The sequence below is a fragment of the Arachis duranensis genome, chromosome 1, assembly GCF_000817695.3.
Source record: "Arachis duranensis cultivar V14167 chromosome 1, aradu.V14167.gnm2.J7QH, whole genome shotgun sequence".
In the NCBI taxonomy this organism is placed as follows: Eukaryota; Viridiplantae; Streptophyta; class Magnoliopsida; order Fabales; family Fabaceae; genus Arachis; species Arachis duranensis.
In genome coordinates, this window is record NC_029772.3 from 19,203,603 (window position 1) to 19,230,141 (window position 26,539).

General features: G+C 34.4%; 1 protein-coding gene across 1 annotated transcript; it reads right to left on the reverse strand.

Moving 5' to 3' along the window:
• Nucleotides 1-9,376: 9,376 nt before the first annotated feature.
• LOC107481816 (uncharacterized) lies at nt 9,377-10,437 on the reverse strand. The gene is made up of 2 exons (XM_016102140.3): nt 10,336-10,437; nt 9,377-9,976 (listed from the first exon to the last, which is right to left on the reverse strand). Exons 1-2 carry the CDS (start codon nt 10,373-10,375, stop codon nt 9,537-9,539), a joined length of 480 nt encoding a protein of 159 aa, XP_015957626.1. The 5' UTR covers nt 10,376-10,437; the 3' UTR covers nt 9,377-9,536.
• Nucleotides 10,438-26,539: the final 16,102 nt, after the last annotated feature.

The following is a 26,539-nucleotide window of genomic DNA, read 5'->3' on the forward strand; positions in this document are numbered from 1 at the left end:
ACTAGGCTTTTGAGGAGGAAAGAACTTGGCCAAGAAGGCCATGACCAGTTTATCCCAAGAGTTCAGGCCATCTTTAGGTTGAGAGTCCAACCATACTCTAGCTCTGTCTCTTACAGCAAAAGGGAAAAGCATAAGCCTGTAGACCTCGGGATCAACCCCATTGGTCTTAACAGTATCACGGATCTGCAAGAATTCAGTTAAGAACTGAAAATGATCTTCTGATGGAAGTCCATGAAACTTGCAATTCTAATGCATTAGAGAAACTAATTAAGACTTCAGCTCAAAATTATTTGCTCCAATGGCAGGGATTGAGATGCTTCTTCCATGTAATTTGGAATTTGGTGCAGTAAAGTCACTAAGTATCTTCCTTGCATTATTGTTGTTATTATTTTCGGCTGCCATCTCCTTTTCCTGTTCGAAAATTTTAGTTGGGTCCTCTTAAGAGTATTGTGCTTTAGCTGCTCTTAGCTTCCTCTTCAAAGTCCTTTCAGGTTTAGGATCAGCTTCAACAAGAATGTCTTTTTCTTTGTTCCTGCTCATATAAAAGAGAAGAAAATAAAGAAAGAAGAGGAATCCTCTATGTCACAGTATAGAGATTCCTTTATGTGAATAGAAAAAGAGAAGAATAAGAATGAAGAAGAGACAAATTTGAACACAGAAGAGAAGAGAGGGTTCGAATTTTGAGATGAAGAGAAGTGTTAGTAAATGAATAAATAAACAGAAAGAGATGAGAGGGAAGAATTTTCAAAAATTAGAGAGAGAAAAGTAGTTAGATAGTTTTGAAAAAGATAAGAAACAAACAAAAAGTCAATTAGTTAGTTGAAAAATATTTAAAAATCAATTTTGAAAGGATAAAAGGTTAGAAAAGATTTTTGAATTTGATTTTGAAAAAGATATGATTTGAAAAAGAATTGATTTTTAAAATTAAATTTGATTACTTGACTAACAAGAAACTAAAAGATATAATTCTAGAATTTAAAGATTGAACCTTTCTTAACAAGAAAGTAACAAACTTCAAATTTTTGAATCAATCACATTAATTGTTAGTAAAGTTTTCAAAATTTTGAAATAAAGATAAGAAAATGATTTTGAAAATCAATTAAAAAATATTTTCGAAAATATAAAAGAAAAATGAAAAAGATTTGATTTTTGAAAATTTTTTAAAAAGATAAGATTTTTAAAATTAAAATCTTGACTTGACTAACAAGAAACAACTAATTTTAAAAAATTTTGACTAAGTCAACCCAAAGATTTCGAATTTTTGAGTAAAATAAGGAAAAGATATTTTTTTATTTTTGAATTTTTAATGATGAGAGAAAAACACAAAAATGACTCACAACATGAAAATTATGAATCAAAACACAAGATGCACGCAAGAACACTATGAATGTCAAGATGAACACCAAGAACACTTTGAAGATCAAGATGAACATCAAGACTTATTTTTGAAAAATTTTCAAGAAAAGATAAACATGCAAGACACCAAACTTAGAAATTTTCAATGCTTAGACACTATGAATGCAAAAATGCATATGGAAAACAACAAAAAAAACACAAAACAAGAAAATTTAAAGATCAAACAAGAAGACTTGTCAAGAACAACTTGAAGATCATGAAGAACACATGCATGAATTTTCGAAAAATGAAAAAGTTTTTAAAACATGAAATTGACACCACACTTAAAAATTGACACTAGACTCAAACAAGAAACACAAAATATTTTTTGTTTTTTATGATTTTATTATTTTTTTTTTTGGATTTTTTCGAAAATTACTTTTTGGAGAAACGAAAACAAAGAAAAAATTTGTTGAAAGATTTTTGAAAACTTTTTGAAAAGAAAATTACCTAATCTAAGCAACAAGATGAACCATCAGTTGTCCAAACTCAAACAATCCCCGGCAACAGCGCCAAAAACTTGGTGCGCGTAAATTGTGATCATCAACAATGGCGCCAAAGACTTGGAGCTCTCAAATGTGAATCACACTTTGTGACAACTTCGCACAACTAACCAGCAGGTGCACTAGGTTGTCCAAGTAATACCTTATGTGAGTAAGGGTCGATCCCACGGAGATTGTTGGTATGAAGCAAGTTATGGTCATCTTGTAAATCTCAGTTAGGCGGATTCAAATGGTTATAATGGTTTTCGAATATAAAGATAAATAAAGCATAAAATAGAGATAGAGATACTTATGTAAATCATTGGTGGGAATTTTAGATAAGTGTATGGAGATGCTTTGTTCCTTCTGAGTCTCTGCTTTCCTACTGCTTTCATCCCATCATTCTTACTCCTTTCCATGGCAAGCTATATGTAGGGCGTCACTGTTGTCAATGGCTACTTCCCATCCTCTCAGTTAAAATGGTCCAAATGCTCTGTCACAACACGGCTAATCATCTGTCGATTCTCGATCATGTCGAAATAGAATCCAGTGATTCTTTTGCGTCTGTCACTACGCCCAACACTCGTGAGTTTGAAGCTCGTCACAGTCATTCAATCCCTGAATCCTACTCGGAATACCACAGACAAGGTTTAGACTTTCCGGATTCTCAAGAATGCTGCCAATGGATTCTAGCTTATACCACGAAGATTTTGATTAAGGAATCCAAAAGATACACACTCTAGCTAAGGTAGAACGGAAGTGGTTGTCAGGCACACGTTCATAGGTAAGAATGATGATGAGTGTCATGGATCATCACATTCATCATGTTGAAGTGCAGCGAATATCTTAGAATAAGAATAAGCTTAATTGAATAGACGAATAATAGTAATTGCATTAATACTCGAGGAACAGCAGAGCTCTACACCTTAATCTATGGTGTGTAGAAACTCCACCGTTGAAAATACATTAGTGATGGTCCAGGCATGGCCGAATGGCCAGCCCCCATGAAGGTCTAAAATCGCATACACTGATTAAAGATCAATCTAAAGACAAAAATACAATAGTAAAAAGTCCTATTTATACTAGACTAGCTACTAGGGTTTACAAAAATAAGTCTAAGTGCAGAAATCCACTTCCAGGGCCCACTTTGGTGTGCTCTTGGGCTAAGCTTGAGCTTTACACGTTCAGAGGCTTCTCTTGGGGTTAAACGCCAAGTTGTAACGTATTTTTGGCGTTTAACTCTGGTTTGTGACGTGTTTCTGGCATTTTACTCCAGAATGCAGCATGGAACTGGTGTTTAATGCCAGTTTGCATCATCTAAACTCGATTAAAGTTTAAACTATTATATATTGCTGGAAAGCCCTTGATGTCTACTTTCTAACGCAATTGAGAGCGCGCCATTTGGAGTTCTGTAGCTCCAGAAAATACATTTCGAGTGCAGGGAGGTCAAAATCTAATAGCATCAGCAATCCTTTTTCAGCCTGAATCAGATTTTTGCTCAGGTCCTTCAATTTCAGCCAGAAAATACCTAAAATCACAAAAAAAAACACACAAACTCATAGTAAAGTCCAGAAATGTGAATTTTGCATAAAACTAATAAAAACATCCATAAAAGTAGCTAGATCCTACTAAAACTACCTAAAAATAATGCCAAAAAGTGTATAAATTATCCGCTCATCACTTACCAGCATTAATTTCACTCGTCCAATTCATACTGGTGATCAAGAAGAGGATGAACCGTACATATTGGCATCAGAAGCTCATCTCGTGTACTATGTACGTGATGAAGTAGATCAAGAATAGAGTGTAGTAGTTCATGTGAAACCACAAGACTTGTATGACATGGGAGGAGAGAATGAAGAAGTTGAAGCTACTTTTTCTCCACAACTTGGGTTGAACATGTCAGCAGTAGGTGACATCAGTGATTTACAGTTGACAAGGGATGATGATATAGAAGACCCAACAGAAGATGTTTCTGATAACATCGATCATGTGGCATAGTGAAAATATGGCAAAACATGTACATCATTCATAGAATATCTGTGTGTGTCTAATAATTTTAACAGTGTTTATGCTGTATGCAATTTGCTAGTAACATTAGTATCTGTGTTTTCATCTTTGAATTAAGTTTTCATTTCAAGTTAATTTTCATGAATACACCAGTTCCTTATTTTTTCCAACGATTTTTTACTTTTCAAAGTTAGTTGTCAATGCTTTGTTGTTCCCATCATCATTGTTATTGTTCTTAACCTCCAATAAAGAAAATTATGACATCGAGTAAATTATCTTGAATTACAGTATTGTTATCATTGACAAATATAGTTAATATAAAATGGTGTTGTAACAGGAGAAATGAAAACGGAGGATTTCTCATCATGCTGTGCAGGCACAACATTCGCTAACGAAATGGCTATGGCCTCTCCATTCTCTGCATTGGAACATGCAATAACGGTTGCCAGAGACATATGGTCACGTAAGTTGAATGTTAGGTCTTGGTTGGAGGCTATATCAGGACAATCTTGTTCTAATGAATACTTGGAAACGGCGAACGAAGCTACTGTGCAGGTCTGTTCATTAGCCGTACCCTTAAACACTTGAGTTAAACATTATTTGAATGATAAGTATTTTAAGTTGCTATATGCTTACAACATTTAACCAGTGATAGTTGTTACGTTCATGCTAAAATTTTTTAGGAACTTCATGAATAGGGATCAAGGTACGAGGAAAAATTTGTCTATGTTTTTGTGATATTTGTAGCTAGTAAGACATCTAAAGACATACTTGCTGAATTAAAGGTTGGAAATAAATTTCTAGCACAAAAAGTGAATTACAGAGACACAATATGCTTTACAAAATAGACCATCAACTATACATTTTATTATGGTGCAGATGCACTTTAATAACTCGCATGGTGTTGAGTTGGAGATTGCTTCAAAAGAGGAATTGAAGTATATAGAACGTGCTATTAGAGAGCTTCTTTCCAAGAAATTTGTCTAAACTACCGACGAAGGAGACGGTAATAGTTAATTTTGTATTTGTTAATTTTGAAAGTCCTCTTTCCATAATTCCATAATTTTTTTCCTTAATAACTAGAATGACTTGGAAGTTGTCATTATCTTTTAATTAAGTAGATTTGTGTTGTTGGTGGCATGTTCATATATTCAGTGTCAGCTGAATACTCAGGCGAAATAGTTGCTGACACTCTAGATGGAGCAGACACTGATTCAGAAGACGATTTAGATGCTATCTTCTCCGGTGAAAATGACATCTCTAGGGATGTTGAGCTTAATAAGGTTTCAGAAGAAGACAATGAAACTTTAAACACCCAACATAGAGAAGATGCCGTACATGCTGCAAAAAGGGGTTTCGATCTGAACAAGTTGCTATGGTTTGGAGATGACTTATCAGATCTGTTATCACGTCACTGCAGCGCTTTTTTGACAGAGTATTTCTGGCCAGGTCAATACGATGTTGATGAGAAATTTTGACTCAAAACTTGTTTGTCTACTTTTTTAATTCCGATTTTTATGCTCCATTGAACTTTGTTCTGAGTATATGAATTCGGATGTTCACTTGATTTTTATGTTACCAGTTATGGTTAAATACAAACTCAAAATGGCTGATACAATAAGAGAAAACCTGATTCATAAATTCGTTTTTAGTTATTCATGTATAAATATTTTTTAATAACTGAATTATTTTTTATGTAACACAAAATTAAAAATTTATTTAATGCATTAATTAAGTTGCAGTATTTGAAGCATGTATTTTCATTAAAAAAATAGCAAGGACAAGAATAGTTATAAGAAGGCAATAATGTTTATACAAAAAAATTCATGTTAAAAATAATATTGCAGCGGTTGATTCAGCGGTTGAAAAAAAACCGCTGCAAAACGAGTATCAATGTATTCAACAACTGGACATTTAGCAGGGGTTACAGAAAAACCGCTGCAACTTGAGATTATTTAGCAGCGTCCCCTGAAACCGTCACAAGAACCCCTGTAAAACGGGTACATTTTACAGCGGTTACCAAAAAACCGCTGCAAAATAAGCTCATTCGGTAGCATCCCCTTAAACCGCCACAAGAACCGCTGACAGAACCGCTGCTAAGTAACAGCCGCTATCTGTCGATTTTCTTGTAGTGTTTACTCTACCAATTATACAATACTAGTGGCTTAACAGGCACTGTCATGCCTGTACAGCCACTTTTTTTTATGGGATTTAAAGATAATTATTTTAATGAATTTTAAAATTTTAAATTCGAATAACATAAAAATAATAATATAGAATAATTAATGATAATATAAAAATGTTCAAATTAAAATAATCATATATTACCTATCTATAAATAATAATAATATGAAAATGATTTAATTATAATAAACACATATATCACCTATCTACAAATCTACAAATAACATAATTCATAAAATAATTATTACAATATTATTTTATCTTCTTCTATCTAACTCAAAGTCATAAAAATAAATAGAAAAATACGATTGTTTAAAAATATAAAAAATAAATAGAAAAATATGATTGTTTAAAATATTATTTTATCTTCTTCTGATATATCTATTTTTGATAAGGAAAAGTATAAAAAATATCGAAATACTAATTATTTTTGTTATACAGTGAAAAAATTTAAGTTACAATTATATTATTAAACACATATATCTAATATAATTTTTTTTTATAATGAAGCGACACGAGAACCTTTTATTTATTCTTATAATAATATTATATAGGTCAATAATGGAAGGTTTATTGAATTAAAATTTATGAAAAAATAAATTACTATCAATTAAATAAATATACAGGAGTTCTATCCACATTTATTATCATTTGGTCTATTACTTAAATCACTTTTGCTTTTATTATGAGTATCTAAATATTTAAAAAATTTATTATTAACATAAAAATAATGTATGTTGACAATTTAAGAGTACATTCGGTAGATAAATTACAGATAAATGGTACTAAGAGTACATTAACATAGAGATATTGTAGAAATAATTCAAATTCAATGACAAATTAAATTGTAGAAAAAAAGTTAAAAAAATATACCAGAATTATCTATTAAAATTTAATAACAAATATATTATTAAACATTGAACATATATATTTTCTTATAATAATACAGTTATAAAAATTGTTTGGCAGTATAATATTATATTAAAAAATTATTAAACTATTTAATAATTGAGATTATAATTATATAAAGTACATTAAAACAATATAATAATATCTATAATAATATTATTTAGGCCAATAATAAAAGATTTATGGAATCAAAATTTAAGAAAAAATAAATTATTATTAATTAAATAAATATAAATATATAGGATTCCTTTCCATATTTGGACTGTTTGGGAATGACAATAATGTATTTTAAATGATTATATTTTACAGTGTATAATTTTTCTTTAGAGATAAGTAATTCGTGAATATAAAAATTATATTAAACTTGTAGCATAATAATAATTATATTGAAATAGTAAATTTATCAATTTAAATTTATGTAGTGAAAAAATTGCCACTTCTGATATATCTATTTTTTAGAAGAAAAAGTATAAAAAATATCAAAATTATCATTAATTGTTTTTGTTATACAGTGAATAAATTTAAGCTACAATTATATTATTAAACATATATCTAATATATTTTTTTATAATGATACGGCGCGAGAACATTTTATTTATTCTTATAATAATATTATTTAGGATAATAATGGAAGATCTATTGAATCAAAATTTATGAAAAAATAAATTACTATTAATTAAATAAATTTACAGGAGTCCTACCCATATTATTACCATTCGGTCTATTACTTGAATCAGTTTCACTTTTATTTTGAGTATGAGTATTTAAATATCTAAATATTTAAAAAATTTATTCTTAACATGAAAATAATGTAGGCTGAGAATTAGTACATTCTGTAGAGTACATTAATATAGAGATATTGTAGAAATAATTCAAATTAAATGGCGAACTAAATTGTAGAAAAAAGGTTAAACATATATACCAGAATTATCTATTAAGTTTTTTTGTTACAGAATCAAAAAATTTAATAACAAATATATTATTAGACAGTGAATATATATATTTTCTTATAGTAATACAGTTATAAAAATTTTATATTTGTGTTATATTATATTAAAAAATTATTAAACTATTTAATAATTGAGATTATAATGATGTAAAGTACATTTAAGATAATATAATAATATTATTTAGGCCAATAATAAAAGATTTATTGAATCAAAATTTAAGAAAAAATAAATTATTATTAATTAAATAAATATAAATATAGGATTCCTACTTATATTTGGATCGTTTGGTATATTACTTGAACCAGTGTGAGTATCTGTATATGTAAAAAATTCATTAAGATGAAAATAATGTAATTTGATCATTTAAAGGTACACTCAAGAAATAAATTATACATAATTGGTACCTACTAAGAGTCTAGTAACATAGATATATCGTAAAAAATAATCCATATTAAATGATAAACTAAAAAAATAAATTTATTCATGAGAAGTATAATTTAAAGTACCTGATATAGAGTATTGTTGAGGAGGTATATTTGTGATATCTTGTAATGGTGTTGTCATGTTAGTTAGTCCACTTGATGTATCGATTTATTTTTCTCGTCTAATACTCTCTCGGTAACTGGCACGCCTTCTAGCAAGGTGTTGCTGCCTCTGTTCTTCACTCATATTTTGTCTTTGTTGTCTGGCATAGTCTTACCAAGTTTGTCGACCACTCCCTCGTGAATATGTTGTCAACTATAATTAATCAAAAGAAACATATTAAAACAGTTATACACTTTTATTTAATGACGAAAAATAAATTACAGTAGATTTTACATTATATTTAGGCGGAATGAGAAGAATGTAGGAGAAGATAAAGGAGAAATGAAGGAAATTTTTTCTATTATGGAGAGATATGGAGTAACCAGTGAAGTAAGAGAGATTAAGAGGAAAAGTTGGGAATAATACAATTGACGTGAGAGAAATTAACTGCAGTAGTGGGAATTAAGTAGCAGAATTTTGTAACTGATGCAGTAACGTGATGCGAGAGAAATTAACGTGGAGAAGTTATATTGACGTGAACGTGAATGGAAATAAAGTAGTAGAATGTTATAACTGGAAGTAAGTTATTAAAAATGATAAAAATGGAAAAAAAATTGAACACCAAAAATGAATTTTCCATTATATCTTGTTATAGATTTATATTATGCAACGAGAATAGAAGTCACTGGTTAATCCAACAGCAGGAAAAAAAAAAACTTTCCTAATCACATTTTAGAATACTCGTTTTGCGTTTGCTTGTTATTATTTTAGAATAGATAAAAGCTTTACAAAAGCGGCAATTATCCATTTGATAATTCTGTTGCACTCCTACTGCATGAACATTGTAAAGAATAAAACTTACAAACAAAAAAGGTAAATTACAGGGTAAGACACGTTATTCATCATCAAAGAACAGAATGATTAGCCTTTTGCACTTATACAAAGTCTATTTATTGAGATTATAAAACTGAAACCCTTTAATAATGCAAAATCTATTTACTACCATGAACTGTTTTCCCAACATTTTGTTTTTCAGCCACACAAAAAGTTCATATTATCTAATTGTCAAGTTTCACTAAAGTCATTCCAAATCAAAGTCTTGTTCCTGAAGCTCACCAATGACCTCATTCCTCATCCTCATCCACATTTTCAGAGCTTCTTGCTCAAACTTCTTGTCCTGTAGCTGTTTCTGGTAATTCAATGCATCCTTATCGGTCTCAATAGTCCCTTTAGGACCAATGGTTGTTCCAATCATTCCACCCTTTGCAATGAACTCCTGCATTGCTTCCTCATCTCCGGGGTATGGGAACTGTCGGTACTCATACAAGTGGGCTAGTTCCCACTCTTCTTTTGGTCGCGGCTTCAGCGTCCACCACCCCAGTGGCGATGTCTCGTTGTATAGCCACACTGCACCTGCAATTGCGTAGGTGCAAAGCAAAGCCTTACCGATTTGTTTCCAGAAGTAATAGTTCTCCTTTCCTAACCCAATTTTCTTTAGGAAGTTTTGAGCATAGTATAGACCTGCATTTAAAAACAGTAAAGAAACCCAATCAAACTTCAATAAATAGATGAAATAAAGCTCCTTCCAGACTGATTCAAGTGGTTGGGTGAGTCATATAAATAATAAATTAAAAAACTAAATAATAAACTGATTTGGCTCAAACTAGATTAACTAGTCTTAAGTGCATTCTAGTTATTGGTGATGCAATTTGTAAACTAAAAGAAAATAACAAAAAGGCTCTAAGATTCTTGTGTGAAACATTTCATCGAACAGCTTGTGTGCAAGGTTGGATACTATGATAAATGGTCTGCTGAAATTGAAATGGTACTAGAATACGTGAGATCCAATAATACAATTTTTGTGTTGCTAGAAAAGCTACCTGTTTTGGGTTCCTGTGCCTGAAATCGCTTACGAACCATTTAGAAGCTAAGACTTCAACAAATGGGAATGAATCGCTGTTAATCGTGTCTCTGCCAAATGTATTGGGAACCGGGAGTTTGCAACTCTTTATAAAGTTAAACAAACAAAAATTAACTAAAATTACAAATTAAAAAATAATAATTACATAACTATTACATAAAAATTTAGTCAAATTACTTAAATTATTTAACAATTTCACTTATTAACTTCACGTGAAATTAACAGTACTTAAATTTTCACCTTTAATTCAAAAATTAAAAAATTTAGTTGTTCTAATTATGAGCTACCTAACATAATATTAAAATTTAATAATATATAATATTAGTAAATTAATTGTTAAATAAAGATAATTGAATTGTTTTCCTTAATATTCACTCGATGATTAAATTGATTTAACAATGGGATCAAATTGATTGAAACAACTTTATTCTCATGTTAGCGTGCCTTATAAAATAGATTAGCAACTGACAGAGAAATAAATAGCCTTAATATTGTTAAGATTCTAAGTTTCTAACATGTTAAATTTTAGTTTAAAATTCAATTAATTCTTAATTATATATCTAGTTTAATCAAATTATTAGATTATTGAATTATTGGTTCAGTCAATAAATCATTCCACAAAAATAAAAAATATAAAATAATTAATAGAACCTATATAAACATGGACAAACAATAACACTATAAGGAGATTGAATAATTGTATTTGAGTTTTAAACTTAAAAACTATGACTAGATCTTCAACCATTTGTATACTATTAAAAAACATAAAGAACACACATTCACTTAAATATCCAACTATCTACTAAGTACTAACAACAGGTTTTTACCAGCTTTTTTTTTCCAAAGGCAATGAAATTTTATTAATAAAAATAGAATGAGGTGTCTACATTACAAGGAATGAAATAAGTAAAAGGGAATCTCTCAAAAGGTTATTTGAATAGCCCAAATTTAACGTAAAAAAAAAGTGAAACAGTGGTAAGAACAACTAAGGAGGAGAGTGGTGAGGAAGGTCTCGCATTTCTCGGACTAGCTTCGTCGTCGAGGCTACTACTTCCACTGGGTTGCGGCGTGTGCCCTCATAGAACTAGCTATTTCGTTCCTTCCAAATCAACCAAAGGGTTACAACGATCTGTTGCAGCAACGAGTCACCTCTTGTTCTACCATGCCCTCGAACTAACGCCAACCACCATAAACTGAATTCAATAACCTCCGAGTTAGGTAAGAACCAATTGAGTTGAGATTGTCCCCAAATTTCTTGTATTTCTCTGCATTTAATTAAGCACTGGATTTCCTCTGTTTCATGACAGTAAGGACAGATTCCACTAATGGACGGGAATCAGTGATGGAGAAGGGAGGAGAGTGGTAGAGGTTCATGGCAGGCTTTCCAGAGAAAGATTTGGATTTTGTGGGGGACTGAGAGCTTCCATAGGGATGTCCAAAGGTCCCTCAGATGCAGATTTGGATGGCCAAGCTCCAAGGGCTTGTGGAAAAAGTTGTAGGCAATCTGGTATCCTACAGCGACATTGTAAGCGTTTGATCTGTGCAAAGCCCATTTAATTTTATCACTATCACCTTCAATCGGAACTGATAAAATTCTACTACTAATGCCTTCGGTAAAAACTTGTTGAATCATATTTGTGTTCCACTGGCCGTTTGAAGTAATTAGATCTTTAACCCAGAAAATTGTTGGATCTGTAGCTTGATGAGCTGATTGTGGAGGGACAGTGAAAGGATAGGGAGGTGGAAGCCATGGGTCTTCAAAGATTATGATTTCTGAGCCTGTGCCAACGCTCCAAGAGAGCCCCTTCTCAACCACTTTGCGCCCCTCTAGCAAGCTGCGCCACCCCCATGAAGGTGTGTTTTCAGTCTCGGCTTTTAATGTATTGCAGTATCGATAATACTTTCCTTTTAAAATTCTAGATAGGAGTGAACTTGGTTGTGTTGTTATTCGCCAAAACTGCTTCCCCAGTAAGGCTAGATTCTGCACCCTGAGGTCCTTGATCCCTAGTCCCCCTTCCTTCTTAGGTCTTGTCATAGTATTCCAGCTGATCCACACCATTTTTCTCTCTGTACCTCGTTGTCCCCACCAGTATTGAGAGAGCATGCTATGAATTTCTGAGATGAGTGTGTCTGGGAGCTTAAAACAGGACAATGTATATATATGGACTGCTTCTCCTATTGCCTTGAGTAAGGTGTGTCGACCTCCTGCTGACAGTAGCTTTCTTTTCCAGCCTAGAATATGCTTCCTAATCTTATCCTTAATGAGGCTGAAGGTAGCTTTCTTCGATTTATTAACAATAGAAGGAAGGCCCAAATATTTGTCTGTAACCCCAATGTGGTTAATATTCAGAGCCGCTGCCCATTGATTTCTGAGTAAATCCGGAGTGTCATGACTAAAGAAGACTGATGATTTGTTGAGATTCACTTTTTGTCCACTAAAGCCCTTATATGTATGTAAGAGTTCCAAAATATTCTCGCACAAGATTGTAGAAGCCTTGCAAAATAGGATCGAATCATCCGCAAACAGTAGGTGGTTGACTATGGGGCACCTCTTTGACACTTGAATACCTTGAATTAGATTGTTTTGTTCTGTCTTGTGTAGCAAGAAGGAGAGACCTTCTGCACAAAATAAGAAAAGATATGGGGATAGGGGGTCTCCTTGACAGAGACCTCTATTTGGTTTAAAGAAACCATAGGATTGGCCTTCCACAACGACAGAATAAGAAACAGTTGTGACTAACTCCTAAATCCAAGCAATCAGAGTACCATCAAAGCCTAGCTTTGTTAATATGAACCAAAGAAAGTGCCATTCCACCCTATCATAAGCTTTGCTCATATCTAATTTCACATCCGTTTCAGTCTCCAGCCCTTGCCTCTTACTTTTTAGATAATGCATATATTCATGTGCGATTAAAATATTATCTGAGATCAAGCGGTCTTTAATAAAAGCACTCTGGTTAAGACTTACCAAATTTTTCATCAAACCTTGAAGTCTAAAAATCAGAATCTTAGAGATAATTTTATAGACCACCATAGAGAGGCTAATAGGTCTCACCTGAGTCATGTTGTTAGCATCTGGAACTTTAGGAATGAGACAAATATGGGTGTGGTTTAAGCTTTTAAGAAGTCTTCCACTTGCATAGAAACTTCGAACTGCACAAAATAAGTCATTGCTAATGGTGTCCTAGTAACACTGGAAAAACTTGGCTGTCATGCCATCTTCTCCCGGGGCACTTTGGGGATGCACACTAAAGGTGGCTCTCTTAACTTCTTCTATAGTAACCGGTCTTTGCAACCTACAGTTCATGGAAGGGGTAATCTTAGGCTCAAAGTCGGTGAAATAAGGATTCGGTTCGGTTTGGCATATGGAAGAGAAGATCTCCTTGAAATATTCCTCAGCTACTCTTGCAATTTCTGAATTTGTAGTTGATGTTGCACCATTTACACTCTCTAATTTCTAAATTATGTACCTTCTCATCCTGTTTCTAAATTTTTGATGGAAGAATTGAGTGTTGCGGTCCCCTTCTTGAAGCCATTTAACCCTGGATTTTGCCTTCCAATACATCTCTTCATCATGGTAGGCTATTTCCAATTTTCGCTCTAGTTCCAGCAGTTCCTCTCTACCATGCATGCCCGCTGATCTCAGCTCTTCAATCTGATGACTTAGTCGCTCAATCTATTTTTTAGAGTTATGCTTTCCCTCTCTTTATCATTGAACGATGTGGTGTCTACATCGTTTTAACTTCTGGGCCAGAATGAACATTGGAGAGCCATAGATATCTTCTTTCCAAGCATCACAAATAATTTGTCGCACCTCAGGTTTTGAGCACCATCACTCTTGGAACGTGAATCATCTCTTAGAGTTCCTTGGTCTCGGGTTAGAGTCTATCAAAAGAGGGACATGGTCTGAACCCAACTCCGAGAGTCGAAGGACCACTGAATTAGCGTACAACGATAGCCAATCAGTCCCGATGAGGGCCCTATCCAATCTTTCCTAAACCAAGTTATCTCCGCGGTGCCTATTTGTCCAAGTAAAGGGCCTCCCTACCATTCCTATGTCCACCAGAGTTCCATCATAAATAAAGTTGCGAAATGCAGCGATGGAAGATGCCGATTTAGCAATACCTCCCAATTTCTCAGCTTGCGAAGTGATGGCATTAAAGTCTCAAGTGACTATAATCTTTTCGCTGAATTGTTGGATAACCAGCTGTAATCCAGAGAATTGCAATGAACGCACTTGCTCATTGGTGTTTAATAAGTGCACCCCTATCAAACTCCAGCTCTCATTAAGACCATGATCAGTAATTCTTGCCGCGATAAAGAATTGGTCCGATTGTACAACCTGCACTGTCACCCCTTCCCTCCAAGCCAACGCCATTCCTCCCTCCACACCATCAGGGTCAACGATAAACTAATTACTAAAACCAGCTGCCCTTAATTTTTGCTCCACATCAGGTTTCTTACTAGCTTATTGGATCACTAACTTGAAATTTCATCAACAACAAAATTGCATAAAAGAAACATAAGAAAAAATAACTATATAAAACAAATCAACCCTAAACAACATTAATCAACCCTAAACAGTAACAATCTCGAAAAAAAAGCCACGATCATAAAAATATTAAAGTTGCTAAAATGACTAGTTCAATGGTTTAAAGGTTCAACCAAAATTCAACTAATTTAATTAAATATAAGATAAAATTATGAAAATTTTAATATATAATTTTAAATATTTAAACATAATAATTTTTAAACTGATAAAAGTCAAAATTTTATAATTTCATATAATAATAAGAACTTGTTTGGAAACTCTTGGAATAGAATTCTCTAGAGAATCGAAATTTTATTTCATATTTTGGTATAAAAAATAATACTGATTTTAATTCTAATGGGATTTGAATTCTCATGTTAACGCTATATACAAATCAGACCAAAATAGGTCTGATTTCTAATTCTGTTCTCAGATTACAAACAACAACAACAACAAGCTTTTTCCCACTAGGTGAGGTCGGCTATATGGATCAAACGACGACATTGAGTTCTATCATGTCTACAGAGAGACTGTTTACAAAGAGGATCTTATTTGACCATCTCATTAATGGTCTTCCTAGATTTTCATATGCCTTTCACTCCTTGTCCATTTTCCATCTTATCCACCCTCCTGATTGGGTGCTTTGTCGGTCTTCTTCTCACATGTCCAAACCACCTCAGATACGATTCTACCATCTTTTCTACAATAGGTGCTACTCCAACTCTCTGTTATATCTTGGTTCCTTATTCTATCCAATCGCGTATGACCACTTATCTATCTCAACATCTTCATCTCTACCACACTTAACTTATGTTTGTGCTCCTCTATGGCCACCCAACACTGTTGAGTTAAGAAATTAACTAAATTATTTAATGATGACAAACATCATTTTATTAAGCAAATTAAATATTTAGTGTTGATTGTTTATGATTATATGAGGCTAATTATTTTTTGTTGTAGGCCAAAACTCATCTTTGCTGAAAGCCCAAGAGGAAGGAAAACAATAAACAAGACTGATGGGCTGATAACACAAACAAAGCCCTAAAGGAAGCTAGGTAAGGAACCAACGGGCTGAATTTGATAAAAACTCAATCCAAGTCCATTTTGCTCTCTCATTCAAATTCTTCCTATATGCCTTCCCCAAAAGCAACGTACACCTATCTTGTCTAAATCTGAAATTAGAAAAAGAAAGAGAAAAAGCTTAATACTCAAGCTGTTCACTGAAGAAGAAATAAAGAGAAGGATAGGCAAGAAAGGTTGAGGTTAAATCAGCAAGTTCAAACCAAACCAAGCTTAGGCAAAGGTTAAAGGTAAACCATTTCCTATTGCATGAAAACTACGTTCCTCTCTTCTTCCCAACTCTCTGCCACTCCAAAAATGGGTTTACATGAGAAAGTTGATTTCTGCTCTAATCTACTATGTATCTACGGTCACAAGTGAGTCTTGGGGACCAAGTAGCTCCTCAATGGCCAAGATCTGGGTTTACCATTGAAGATATATGTTTTATGCTTTCCTATGGTTTTCGGTCAATAAGAGAAGGTCAGAGCAAAGTTTCCTTTCTGAGGACTATTGGGAAAAAGTGAGAAAATGGGTTGGTGAAGCACAAAGCTCAAGAAGTTGACCTAGGAAGAAGAATCCAGCAACATGCAATGAGATAAAAGAAGTTTGGTGTTCATTCAGAAGCCAAGGAGAAAAAACCAGATTTTGGTAAGTTGTGTTCTGTGAAGAGTTTCCTGAAGAAGTTCCTCTACTTGGATAATGCTTTCTTTCAAAGAAGCATTCGGCAAATATTGAAGAACTCACTCAGAGACGTGCAAGTTTGGTTTATCACATAGCAAAGAGGCTGTTGATGAAGCCAATCTCCTTCATGTTTTACAGATTGTAATTTACTTTTCAGTGTTTATCTTTCTATAATTTCTTGAGTGAAAAGGCATAATGAGAGAGCTCAAGTAAAAGCCATGAGTAGAAAGAGGCTGAGTGATACACTTGAGAGAAAAGCCTAGAGTTATTTTCAGATTTCTTTAGGTAAGTTTGTGTCTTGTATCCAGTACTAGTGAGGTACCCCTTTCTTAGTTGGGTGAGCACTAAGAGTGAAGAGTTAGGTATTAGTATAGCCAATGTTAAGTTAGGTTAGAACTTGAGTGTGAAAGGATTGTGTCAATCTTGTGGAATTGGTGTATGTAATACTTTTAACTATAGTGGAAATTCCTCTATTGTTGTGGAGGAGACTGGATGTAGGTTGCATTGCACAAGACAACTGAACCAGGATATATGGTGGTGTCAGCTTCTCTCTTCTCTGCTATGTTCTGTTTTCTGATATTCATGAGACAAAAATAAATTGTCTCTTAAATTTTCCACTGCTGAGTTCAAACAGAATCAGAATTGAAAGTTTGTTTTAAAGGGTCATTTTAGTAACTTAAAAGAAAGGCATAGATTCAACCACCTTCTCTAAATCTACTACAACCTTCAATTGGTATCAGGAGCTAAGGTCTCAGGAATCAAGCTTCACCACTTGGAGCAAAGATTCAATGGCGAACAACTTAGGCACAACCACAGTTGCCTACAATCTCACTGAAGGTCAGTCAAACTACCGGCTACCTTTCTTCAATGTGAAGAACTATGCTTATTAGAAAGAGAGGATGAGGATCTTCATCCAATCCATTGACTACAACATATAGAAGATTGTTGTGAGCGGTCCCAAGATCCCAAAAAAACAAGTGCTGATGGAGTGGTGACTCCAAAAGAAGAAGTTGAATGTAATGAAGACGATAAAAAGAAGATGGAGCTAAATGCTAAATCCATCAATCTTCTTCGCTGTGCTATCAGCTTTGAAGAGTACTGAAAGATATCTAGATGCAAGACAGCCAAAAAAATACGGAAAAAACTTCAGGTTACACACGAAGGCACTAAACAAGTCAAAGAAACGAGGATTGATATGCTACAAAAAGAGTACGAGATGTTTAACATGAAGGGTGGAGAAAGCATTGATGAAGTGTTTGAGAGATTCTCAATCATAATCAACAACCTTGATGCTATGGGTACAAACTATTCAGAACAAACTCTAGTGAGAAAACTCCTTAGAAGCCTCACAAAAAAATGGGAAACCACTGCCACTGTCCTAGCTGAGAGGAAAACTCCTTGCCTATGAAACCACACACAAAAACCCAGACTCAAAGAAAAAGGGAATAGCCCTCAAGTCAAAAATAGAACCAAAAGAAAGTGAGTCTAGTGATGGTATTTCAGATGATGAGTTCATATTTTTTGTTAGGAGATTCAGAAGGATGATGAAGAACAAGGGCAAGTACAAGGGTTCAAGCTCCAAGGAACACAAAATAGACTTGAGCAAGGTGATGTTTCATCATTGCAAGGAGGCTGGACACTTCAAACTAAACTGTCCAAAGCTCAAGAAGGAGGACAAAGGAAAGAAAGAAAGGAAAAGAGTGTTCATGGCACCTTGGGAGGATCTTGAGAACGACTCAAATGAAGAAGAAGAGTCTAAAAGTGAAGATAAAGACTGTTTCATGGCTGGAAATAATATCTTGATGAGGTAAATTACTATGATTTGACTATAGATTATTTACATGCTATTATTGATGATCTCACTCTAAACACATCAAAGCTGCTAGATAAGTACAATAAGTGCAGATCTGAAAAAGATGTGTTGAAAGTTGAAAATGATTTTTAAAAAGAAAAAGTGAAGGAAACTGAAAGTGCTTTGGACATTATTGAAGAAAACATATTTCTAAAATCTGAACTTGAAAAATTAAAAGGAAAGCACATTGTGGATCCTTCTCAAGAGCTAATTGCTGAAAATGAAAGATTAAAAGATATGATTAAAAGGTTGAATGGCGACTTAGCAAAATTTGCTCAATGTTCCAGTAATTTGGACAAATTACTTGCAAGCCAAAGACCATTATTTGAAAAATCTGGTTTAGGTTATATAATCAAGAAAAGTGCAGTTTTTAGTGATTCCTCTATGAAATTTGTGGCTTCTTCATCAAATACTAAATCCACATCTAACAAATCTAGTATGGGTTATGTTCTCACACTTGAGGAAAGGTTTGATGAACTTTACACAAATGAAACTGAGCCTACACCAAGAACCGAATCTGTTTCAAATAGGTCAGGTCTGGGATATATTTCGAAAAATAAGGTTGCTTTCAAGAAACCACCATTTTACAACAAAACCTCAATTTTGAAAAATCCAAAAGCCTTCAAAAATTCTGGTGAAAATGTCTTTGTAAAGAGAAATAACTATAACAAAAACCAATTTGTCAAAGAAAATGCACCTCTTCCAAAAACCAGAAAATTTCAGCCCTTTAATCATTTCTAACATGGTAGCTCATCTCAATTTCAGCAACATGCATCAGGAAATCATTGTTTTAATTGTAAAAAATTTGGTCATTCATATTATCATTGTTGTGAGTGATTTCAATGCACTTGGGCAACCAAGATGGATTAATTTCAAAAGATCCAAATTAATTTGGATACCTAAGGTTACTTGAAATTCTTCATGCAGATTTGCCTAGCATCCAAGAATAAATAGGTTATGTGGTACATGGATAGTGGATGCTCAAGGCACATGACTGGAAGGTCAACTTACTTCATCAAACTAAACAAGTATGATGGAGGTTTTGTGACCTTTGGAGATGATGGAAAAGGTAAAATAATTGCTGTTGGAAAAGTAGGTAATGAACACTCTACCTTCATTGATGATGTATTTTTGGTATGTGGATTGAAGCACAATCATTTGAGTATAAGTTAGCTATGTGATTTAGGATATTTAGTGACTTTCAAACGACTTGAATGCTGTGTTGTAAATGAAAAGACTAATAAAGTGTTATTTGTTGCCAAGCATTTTAATAATGTGTATGGACTTACTCTTGATGAACTAAAGGATCAAATGTATCTTGTTTTCATTCTAAAGAATCTAAAAAGTGGTTATGGCACAAGAGATTGGGCCATACAAGTATGTTTCAAATAAACAAACTTGTAAAGAAAGGGTTAGTAAGAGGTCTTCCTTTGATGAAGTTTGACAAAGACATCACTTGTGATGCTTGCCAAATGGGAAAACAAACAAAAAGTTCATTTAAACCAAAGGAAGACATCTCTACTAAAAGGCCACTTGAATTACAACATATTGATTTGTTCGGTCTAACAAGAACTCAAAGCCTAGGTGGTAAACATTATGGTTAAGTAATTGTGGATGACTATTCTAGGTTTGGTTGGGTCTTATTTCTTGCACATAAAAATGAAGCCTTTTCGGCCTTTGAAATCTTTTGCAAGAAAATTCAAAATGAAAAGGATTTAAAGATTTCTTCTATAAGAAGTGATCATGGAACTGAATTTGAAAACAATTTATTTGAATCCTTTTGTGAGAAATTTGGAATATCTCACACCTTCTCTTGTCCAAGGACACCACAACAAATGGTGTTGTAGAAAGAAGAAATAGAAGCATACAAGAAATGACAAGAGCTATGCTTTGTGAGAGCAATGTTCCAAAATTCCTTTGGGCTGAAGCGGTTAACACAGCTTGCCACATTTTGAATCGAACAATCATAAGGAACTTTTTGAAGAAAACTCCTTATGAACTTTGGAAAGGTTACCCACCAAACTTGGACTACTTGCACATCTTTGGATGCAAATGCTTTGTTCTTAATAACAAAGATAATTTGGGTATATTTAATCCAAAGGCGTATGGGTGCTTATTTGTAGGACATTCCACAATTAGTAAAGCATATAGAGTTTATCATCAAGATGCTAGGATTATTGAGGAGTCTATACATGTTACATTTTGTGATACTAACTTGGTGCAAAGTGTAAATCCCGCTAAAATTGGTAATTAATTAGTTAATAAATTGTATTTTAATTAGGAAAGCTAAAAATGCAAAACTAATATTAAAATAGGATAGAGCTCGTCAAAACGAGAATTTTGATATCAATTTTGAAAATTTGGCTCAAAATCGGACCGGAGGGACCGAATCGGTTGAAACGGGGCCCAAACCGAGCCTGTGGGTCCAACCGGACCCATAATATGAAGGAAACAGCAGCCTTCTTCTTCCTCATTAGTTGCTGTAATGCCAAAACAGGGGAGGAAAGGGAGAGAAGCTCTCAAACCCTAACCCTTTGATCCACCATAACTCCTCCGTCCAGACTCCGATCGCCGCACCGTTCACGGCCACGCGCTCAGCGCGTCGAGCTCCACCTTTCTATCCAAAAAATTTTACTGGTAAGTCTCCTATTAAGTTCAGAATTCATATCCCTCTTTCTTTGGTAAACTTGGAAACCTATGGTGAATCTTGTCCAATTTCTATGTTCTATGTTCAAGTTAGCTTCCGGAACTTGTGGGCTTAAGCTATTGAGCATATGGGTATGGTAAGAAAACCCTAACCCTAGCTCAATCTTATTTTTGGTAATAGAAAACTGAATTGGAACATATATATGTGTATTAGGTGTAGTTTAAGAGGGTGTTTATGCATTGGACTTGAATTTGGATTACTTGGAGCTTTGTTGGTGACAAGGCTTGCTTTGGGGCTGTTTGATTGAGCTTGGAGGGGCTGTGATTTTGTGTTGAGAGGCTGCCTTGGGTGAATTAAGTGATCGGCCAAGGTATGGTTTAAGTTTCGCACGTTTAATATTTACGGTGTTGTGAAAACTTAGGTTAGAGAAACCATAGGATAAGTTGAATTGTTTGTTGTATTTAATGATTTGCCTTGTAATGTTGTTGGAATAGATTTGTTGGTGGATTTATATATTGGAATTATGAGGTGTGGAAGTTATTAATAGTGTGCTCTTATATTTATTTATGATGGATTAGGATTGGTGTTTGTTAATAAGGATGTAGAGTTGTGTTGTGGTGGTATTGCATATGCTGTAACTAATTATGTAATGATCGAAATTGCATGAGACCAAGTTTGGGCTAAACCTGGGAATATAAGGAACTAAACTAGAAAATTTGAGACCTTTTTGTTAAATATACAATTTATGGCAAATTTTTAAAGTTAGGTTGTTAAATCTGTCCTGCAGCAGAAAAGGTCAAACAGGGCAGCAACTTGTTTGTCTTGCTGCGACTTCTACGAGTTAAGTTTTGGAGAAAAACTAATTTTTTTTATAAAATTTGATTAACTTCCTTTATTGCTCTAAAACTTTAGAATTTTAAGAGTTGAGGATTGGGAGTTGTGAATTTTTGAATATTGGTGGTCAAAGTTGAAAAGAAACAGATTTCAGCAAGCTATGCATCAACTTCCAATACTTGTAAATCTTAGAACTGAATAGCAATTGGGTTGCAGCCAAAACACACTTGTTTTTGGATGAGCTAGGAGTTCCCAAATAAAAATTTAGCTTAATTGGAGTTTTGTAATAAAAGTTATTCAAATTGAAAGGTACTAAGCTTGTTGGTTTCAAAAACAGATTTTGACTCATTTTTACTTAACTTCCAGATAATGTAACCTCTTCATTAAAAATGGTATTAACTCAGAACCAATTGAGAAAGAAACCTGATGTGTAAAGTTTAACTACATTAATTTTTAAAGTCATTGGATTTAACTTGGATTTTATATTGAATTTTGAATATCACATGCCGCTGCTATTTTTCTGGTTTTATGCACTGCAGAGCAGTCACGGTTTTTCCTTTATTTCTGAGGCTAGAGAAATCAGAAAAATTATGATCTTTAGTTTGTTAGAAAGCTTATTTCAAGACGAACTCATGGACATAAAGTTTGCACAATTATGAGTTTATTTGTTATATTAAAAATAGAAAAGAAAATAGAGTGTCGAGGATGTCTTAGTGATAGTCATGGGTTCGAGGAGTTAAAGTTTAATCTTCGTGTGATGTGATTGAGTTAATGTTAGAATTGGGTTGATTTTAAGATTATTCAATATTAAGAAGGTTGAGAAGAGTTTGATAAATAGTTTGGTCAGGACCCGGAAAGGGTAATCAAGATGAATTATAAGGGAATGATGATGAAAAATGTGGAAGGGAGGTTGTTAATAAAAGGAGTTAACATGCCATGGCTTGATGAATGATTAAATAATGATTGTGACTATGAAATGGCTTAGAATGATGATATCTGAGATACGAGTTTCCCTGGGTAAAAACTGTGGCTCGTCACCACGTGTTCCAAGTTGATTCTTGATACTCTGTTAACCCTACATCGTAAGGGTGACTGGGCACGTATAAATTCCTGGGTATGGATAACCCCCATTGAGTGATTTATATGATGGTTGAATGTGAACTCTATGCATAGACTCTTGGGGATGCGCGACGGGGGACAATCTAAGGTTTTCGGACTTGTCGGGTTGGCTGGATAACCGACAGATGGGCCCCATCAGCCATAGGACAGACATGCATTTGTTTGTTTTGATTGCCTTGCATTTCCTGGGTTTGCCTAATTGATATATATCACCTGCTATCTGTTATACTTGCTATTTGTACTATCTGCTCATTACTTGTGCGTGACCCTGTTTGGTTGCTTGTTTCTGTTGCATTGTGGATGATGGAGGGATGGAGGAAATGGAGAAATGGTTTGGTGTTAGATTAGGATTGAAATTGAGTAAGTTAGGTAGATTTAGAATACCTACCCCTATTTATAGCTTCTAATTAGTAATTAAGTTGGATAATTGTCTAATGGAGTTCTAGGATTGCCTATGGCATTCTCAAGACCTTATTTATTATACGTGTGGCACTTTTACCATGCTGAGAACCTCCGGTTCTCATTCCATATTGTATTGTTGTTTTTCAGATGCAGGTCGAGAGGCTCCTCGCTAAGCGTCTGGATCCTGGAAAGCGAAGTAGTCCTTGGGTGTATTTTGGTTTGTATATATGTATATATGTGTATAGCTTACTCTCCAAGTAACTTATGTACGCTGCTCCCCTTAGAGGTTGAGGGAGAGATAGGAGTTTACTTTGATATTTTGGTATATTTTGCGGACACTTATGTATGTTCATATGTATATATGTATCCTCCGGCCAGCCTTAGCTTCGCAGGCTGAGTCAGGGGCTAGTTATGTTGTTCCTTGGCTTTTCTTTATCCTTTCGTTTTTTTGTTTTATCATGTTTCTATCAGGTTTCTTAGCACGCAAGTAATCCTTTCCTGAGCGTTGCTCTTTTTATTTTGCGATTTTGTTTTACCCGTTTTTCAAGGCTCCTAGTTAAATAACTTTTTCTTTATTATTATTATTATTATATATATATTACTATTCTTAGAGGTCGTAATACCTTACTATCTCAGTCTTATGACTTAAGCATAATACTAAGTATGGTAGGGTGTTACATTATAGTATCAGAGCAGTTCGTTCTACCTGAGGACAGACTGAATATGCTATTGTGCATTCTCTATGTATGTGTCTATGTGCTATTAGGATATCTAACTGATATGTGTAGCATACATGTTCGTGAGCATGCATTTGGGACTCTTAAGCACTAAACCTGAGATATTGAGATTGATCACCTTAATATCAATTGTTTGGTGTGAACAAGGACCAAATGTCGACTCGCAGATCCGAGTGATGTAACTGGAAGGAAAATCCTAGGACCGAATCAATGCGAGGACCCCGAGATGGAAGCTCGGGTGCTGGTACGAGCAACATAGGTCGATACTATAGGTCCATGACTCTTACAGATTTCCTCAAGAGTGGTCCGCCCTGGTTTAATGGAAACGCTAATGCGCTAGAGGTTGATCTGTGGTTTCGAGAGGCGGAGAGATTCTTATACACTCAGCACATACCGGAAGTACAGTCGGTGGAGATAGTGACTTACATGTTGGAGGGAGATGCTCAGGAATGGTGGCAGGAGTTATATCACACCTTGCAAATGGAGTTAACAGATATTTCTTGGAGTAGATTCAAGACGGAATTCTACGGAAAATATTTCTTACATGCTATTCACATTGCAAAAGAATTGGAGTTAATGCAACTGAAGCAAGAAGATATGTCGGTTGCTGACTATACCCATGAATTCGACAATTTGTGTCGTCTCTCAAGAGTTTGTCAAGGAAATCCAGCCGACTATGAGGTGTGGAAGTGTGTTCAGTATGAGAAAGGGCTTAGAAGAGACATCTTCAACTGCGTGAGTCCGCAAAGGTTAACGGATTTTCCTGAATTGGTTATGAAAAGTCAATTCGCAGAACATTACTCCATGAAGTCAGCAATGTTACAGGAAGGTTATGGAGAGACTACTTCAGAAGAGCTGCACGGAGCCGGACTAGGCGTTTGTTACAAGTGCGGGAAGCCGGGGCATATAGCTCGAGACTATCCACACAAGAAATGCTAGGATACAGTCGAATCCGATCTTCAGACCCGAGGTAACCTTAAGCTAGCAATTGTGTTTTTAACTACCTTGCGTATCATTAATATATGTACGATCCAATTGTGAAGCACGACAAGTTTTGATGATCGTGGAGTCCGAACTGATGATTAGTCGAAGCCTACTAGTTGTCGAGACGGAGCGATACTTAGCTAACTTAGATGAATGGTTAGGTTCTTGGAAGATAGGGATCCGAATGATGAGGTGGAAGCCAGGTGAATTATATCTAAGGAATTGGAACCGTTGAGAGCTATGCGGAGTTACCATTTGAAATCCAGTGACGTTAAGATTTCAAGGAGAAAGGAATAGAGTGAGTTCAACCTTTAGTTTTAAATTGATCGTGAGACAAGTGGAGGTGAGACCAAATTCCTATATGAGAGAGTTTCCAAGACCGTTCTTGAAAATGTACCAGAATTTCCACCTTAGAGAGAGCGTGAGTTTGTCATAGACGTAGTGTCAAGAATTGGATCAGTGTTGATTGCACCACAAGTGAAGATATTATTAGAATCAGTAGAGTTCAAGACCGAGTTAAAGAGAATACTGGGAGAGAAGATCGTCTAACTAGGTGTTTCTTTGCGAGAGCGTGCCAACTAATCTTCACGACTTAATCTAACCTTTCTCTTGTAGCCTACATTCAAAGTCCTACCTTGAACCTTCTTCTGTAAAAACCCATTGTTCTTTCGATCGTGTTCCCTACTCGTACAAGATCATCTCTTTTGAATTTAACTTGAACTCATCCTAATATAATCACGTAATTTTTTAATCCTGGTGATCTGCGGTGCGTGAAATTGCTCCCTTATGGGAACTCGCATTTCTTTCAAGCCAACTAGAACCTATACAATCCAACATGCCTTATTCTTTCTATTTAAGCTTTGATTCAAACTTCTTTTCTGAAATGCAACTAGGTTTCTTTTCTTGTGCATCCCATTGATTCTGTACAACTCCGGTTAACGGTATATAAGACTTTTTTTTAATTCTTATGAACACCGTTCATGCTATTTGTTCATTCCCTTGAACATAACTTTTCTTTGAAAAATAAACTCGTATTGGATTTTGCATCACGCATAACCCTTAGATGCAATTATTAGAGTGTCAATCCTTTAAAGTAAGACTTTGGAACATGAAAGTAAACCAGCGACATTACGAGGGAATTCAAAACCCTAATCCTCATCGATCGTATCGCTCGTGACTAAATAGATGCAACGAGGTACACCGTGTGAATGAAATACCAGGATATGATGGAAGTCTTCAAGCCATGGAAAGAAGATTGATCTTTATGCCAATGCTTGTATCACTTAAGCATAAAGGACCATTTAAGAAATTACTACC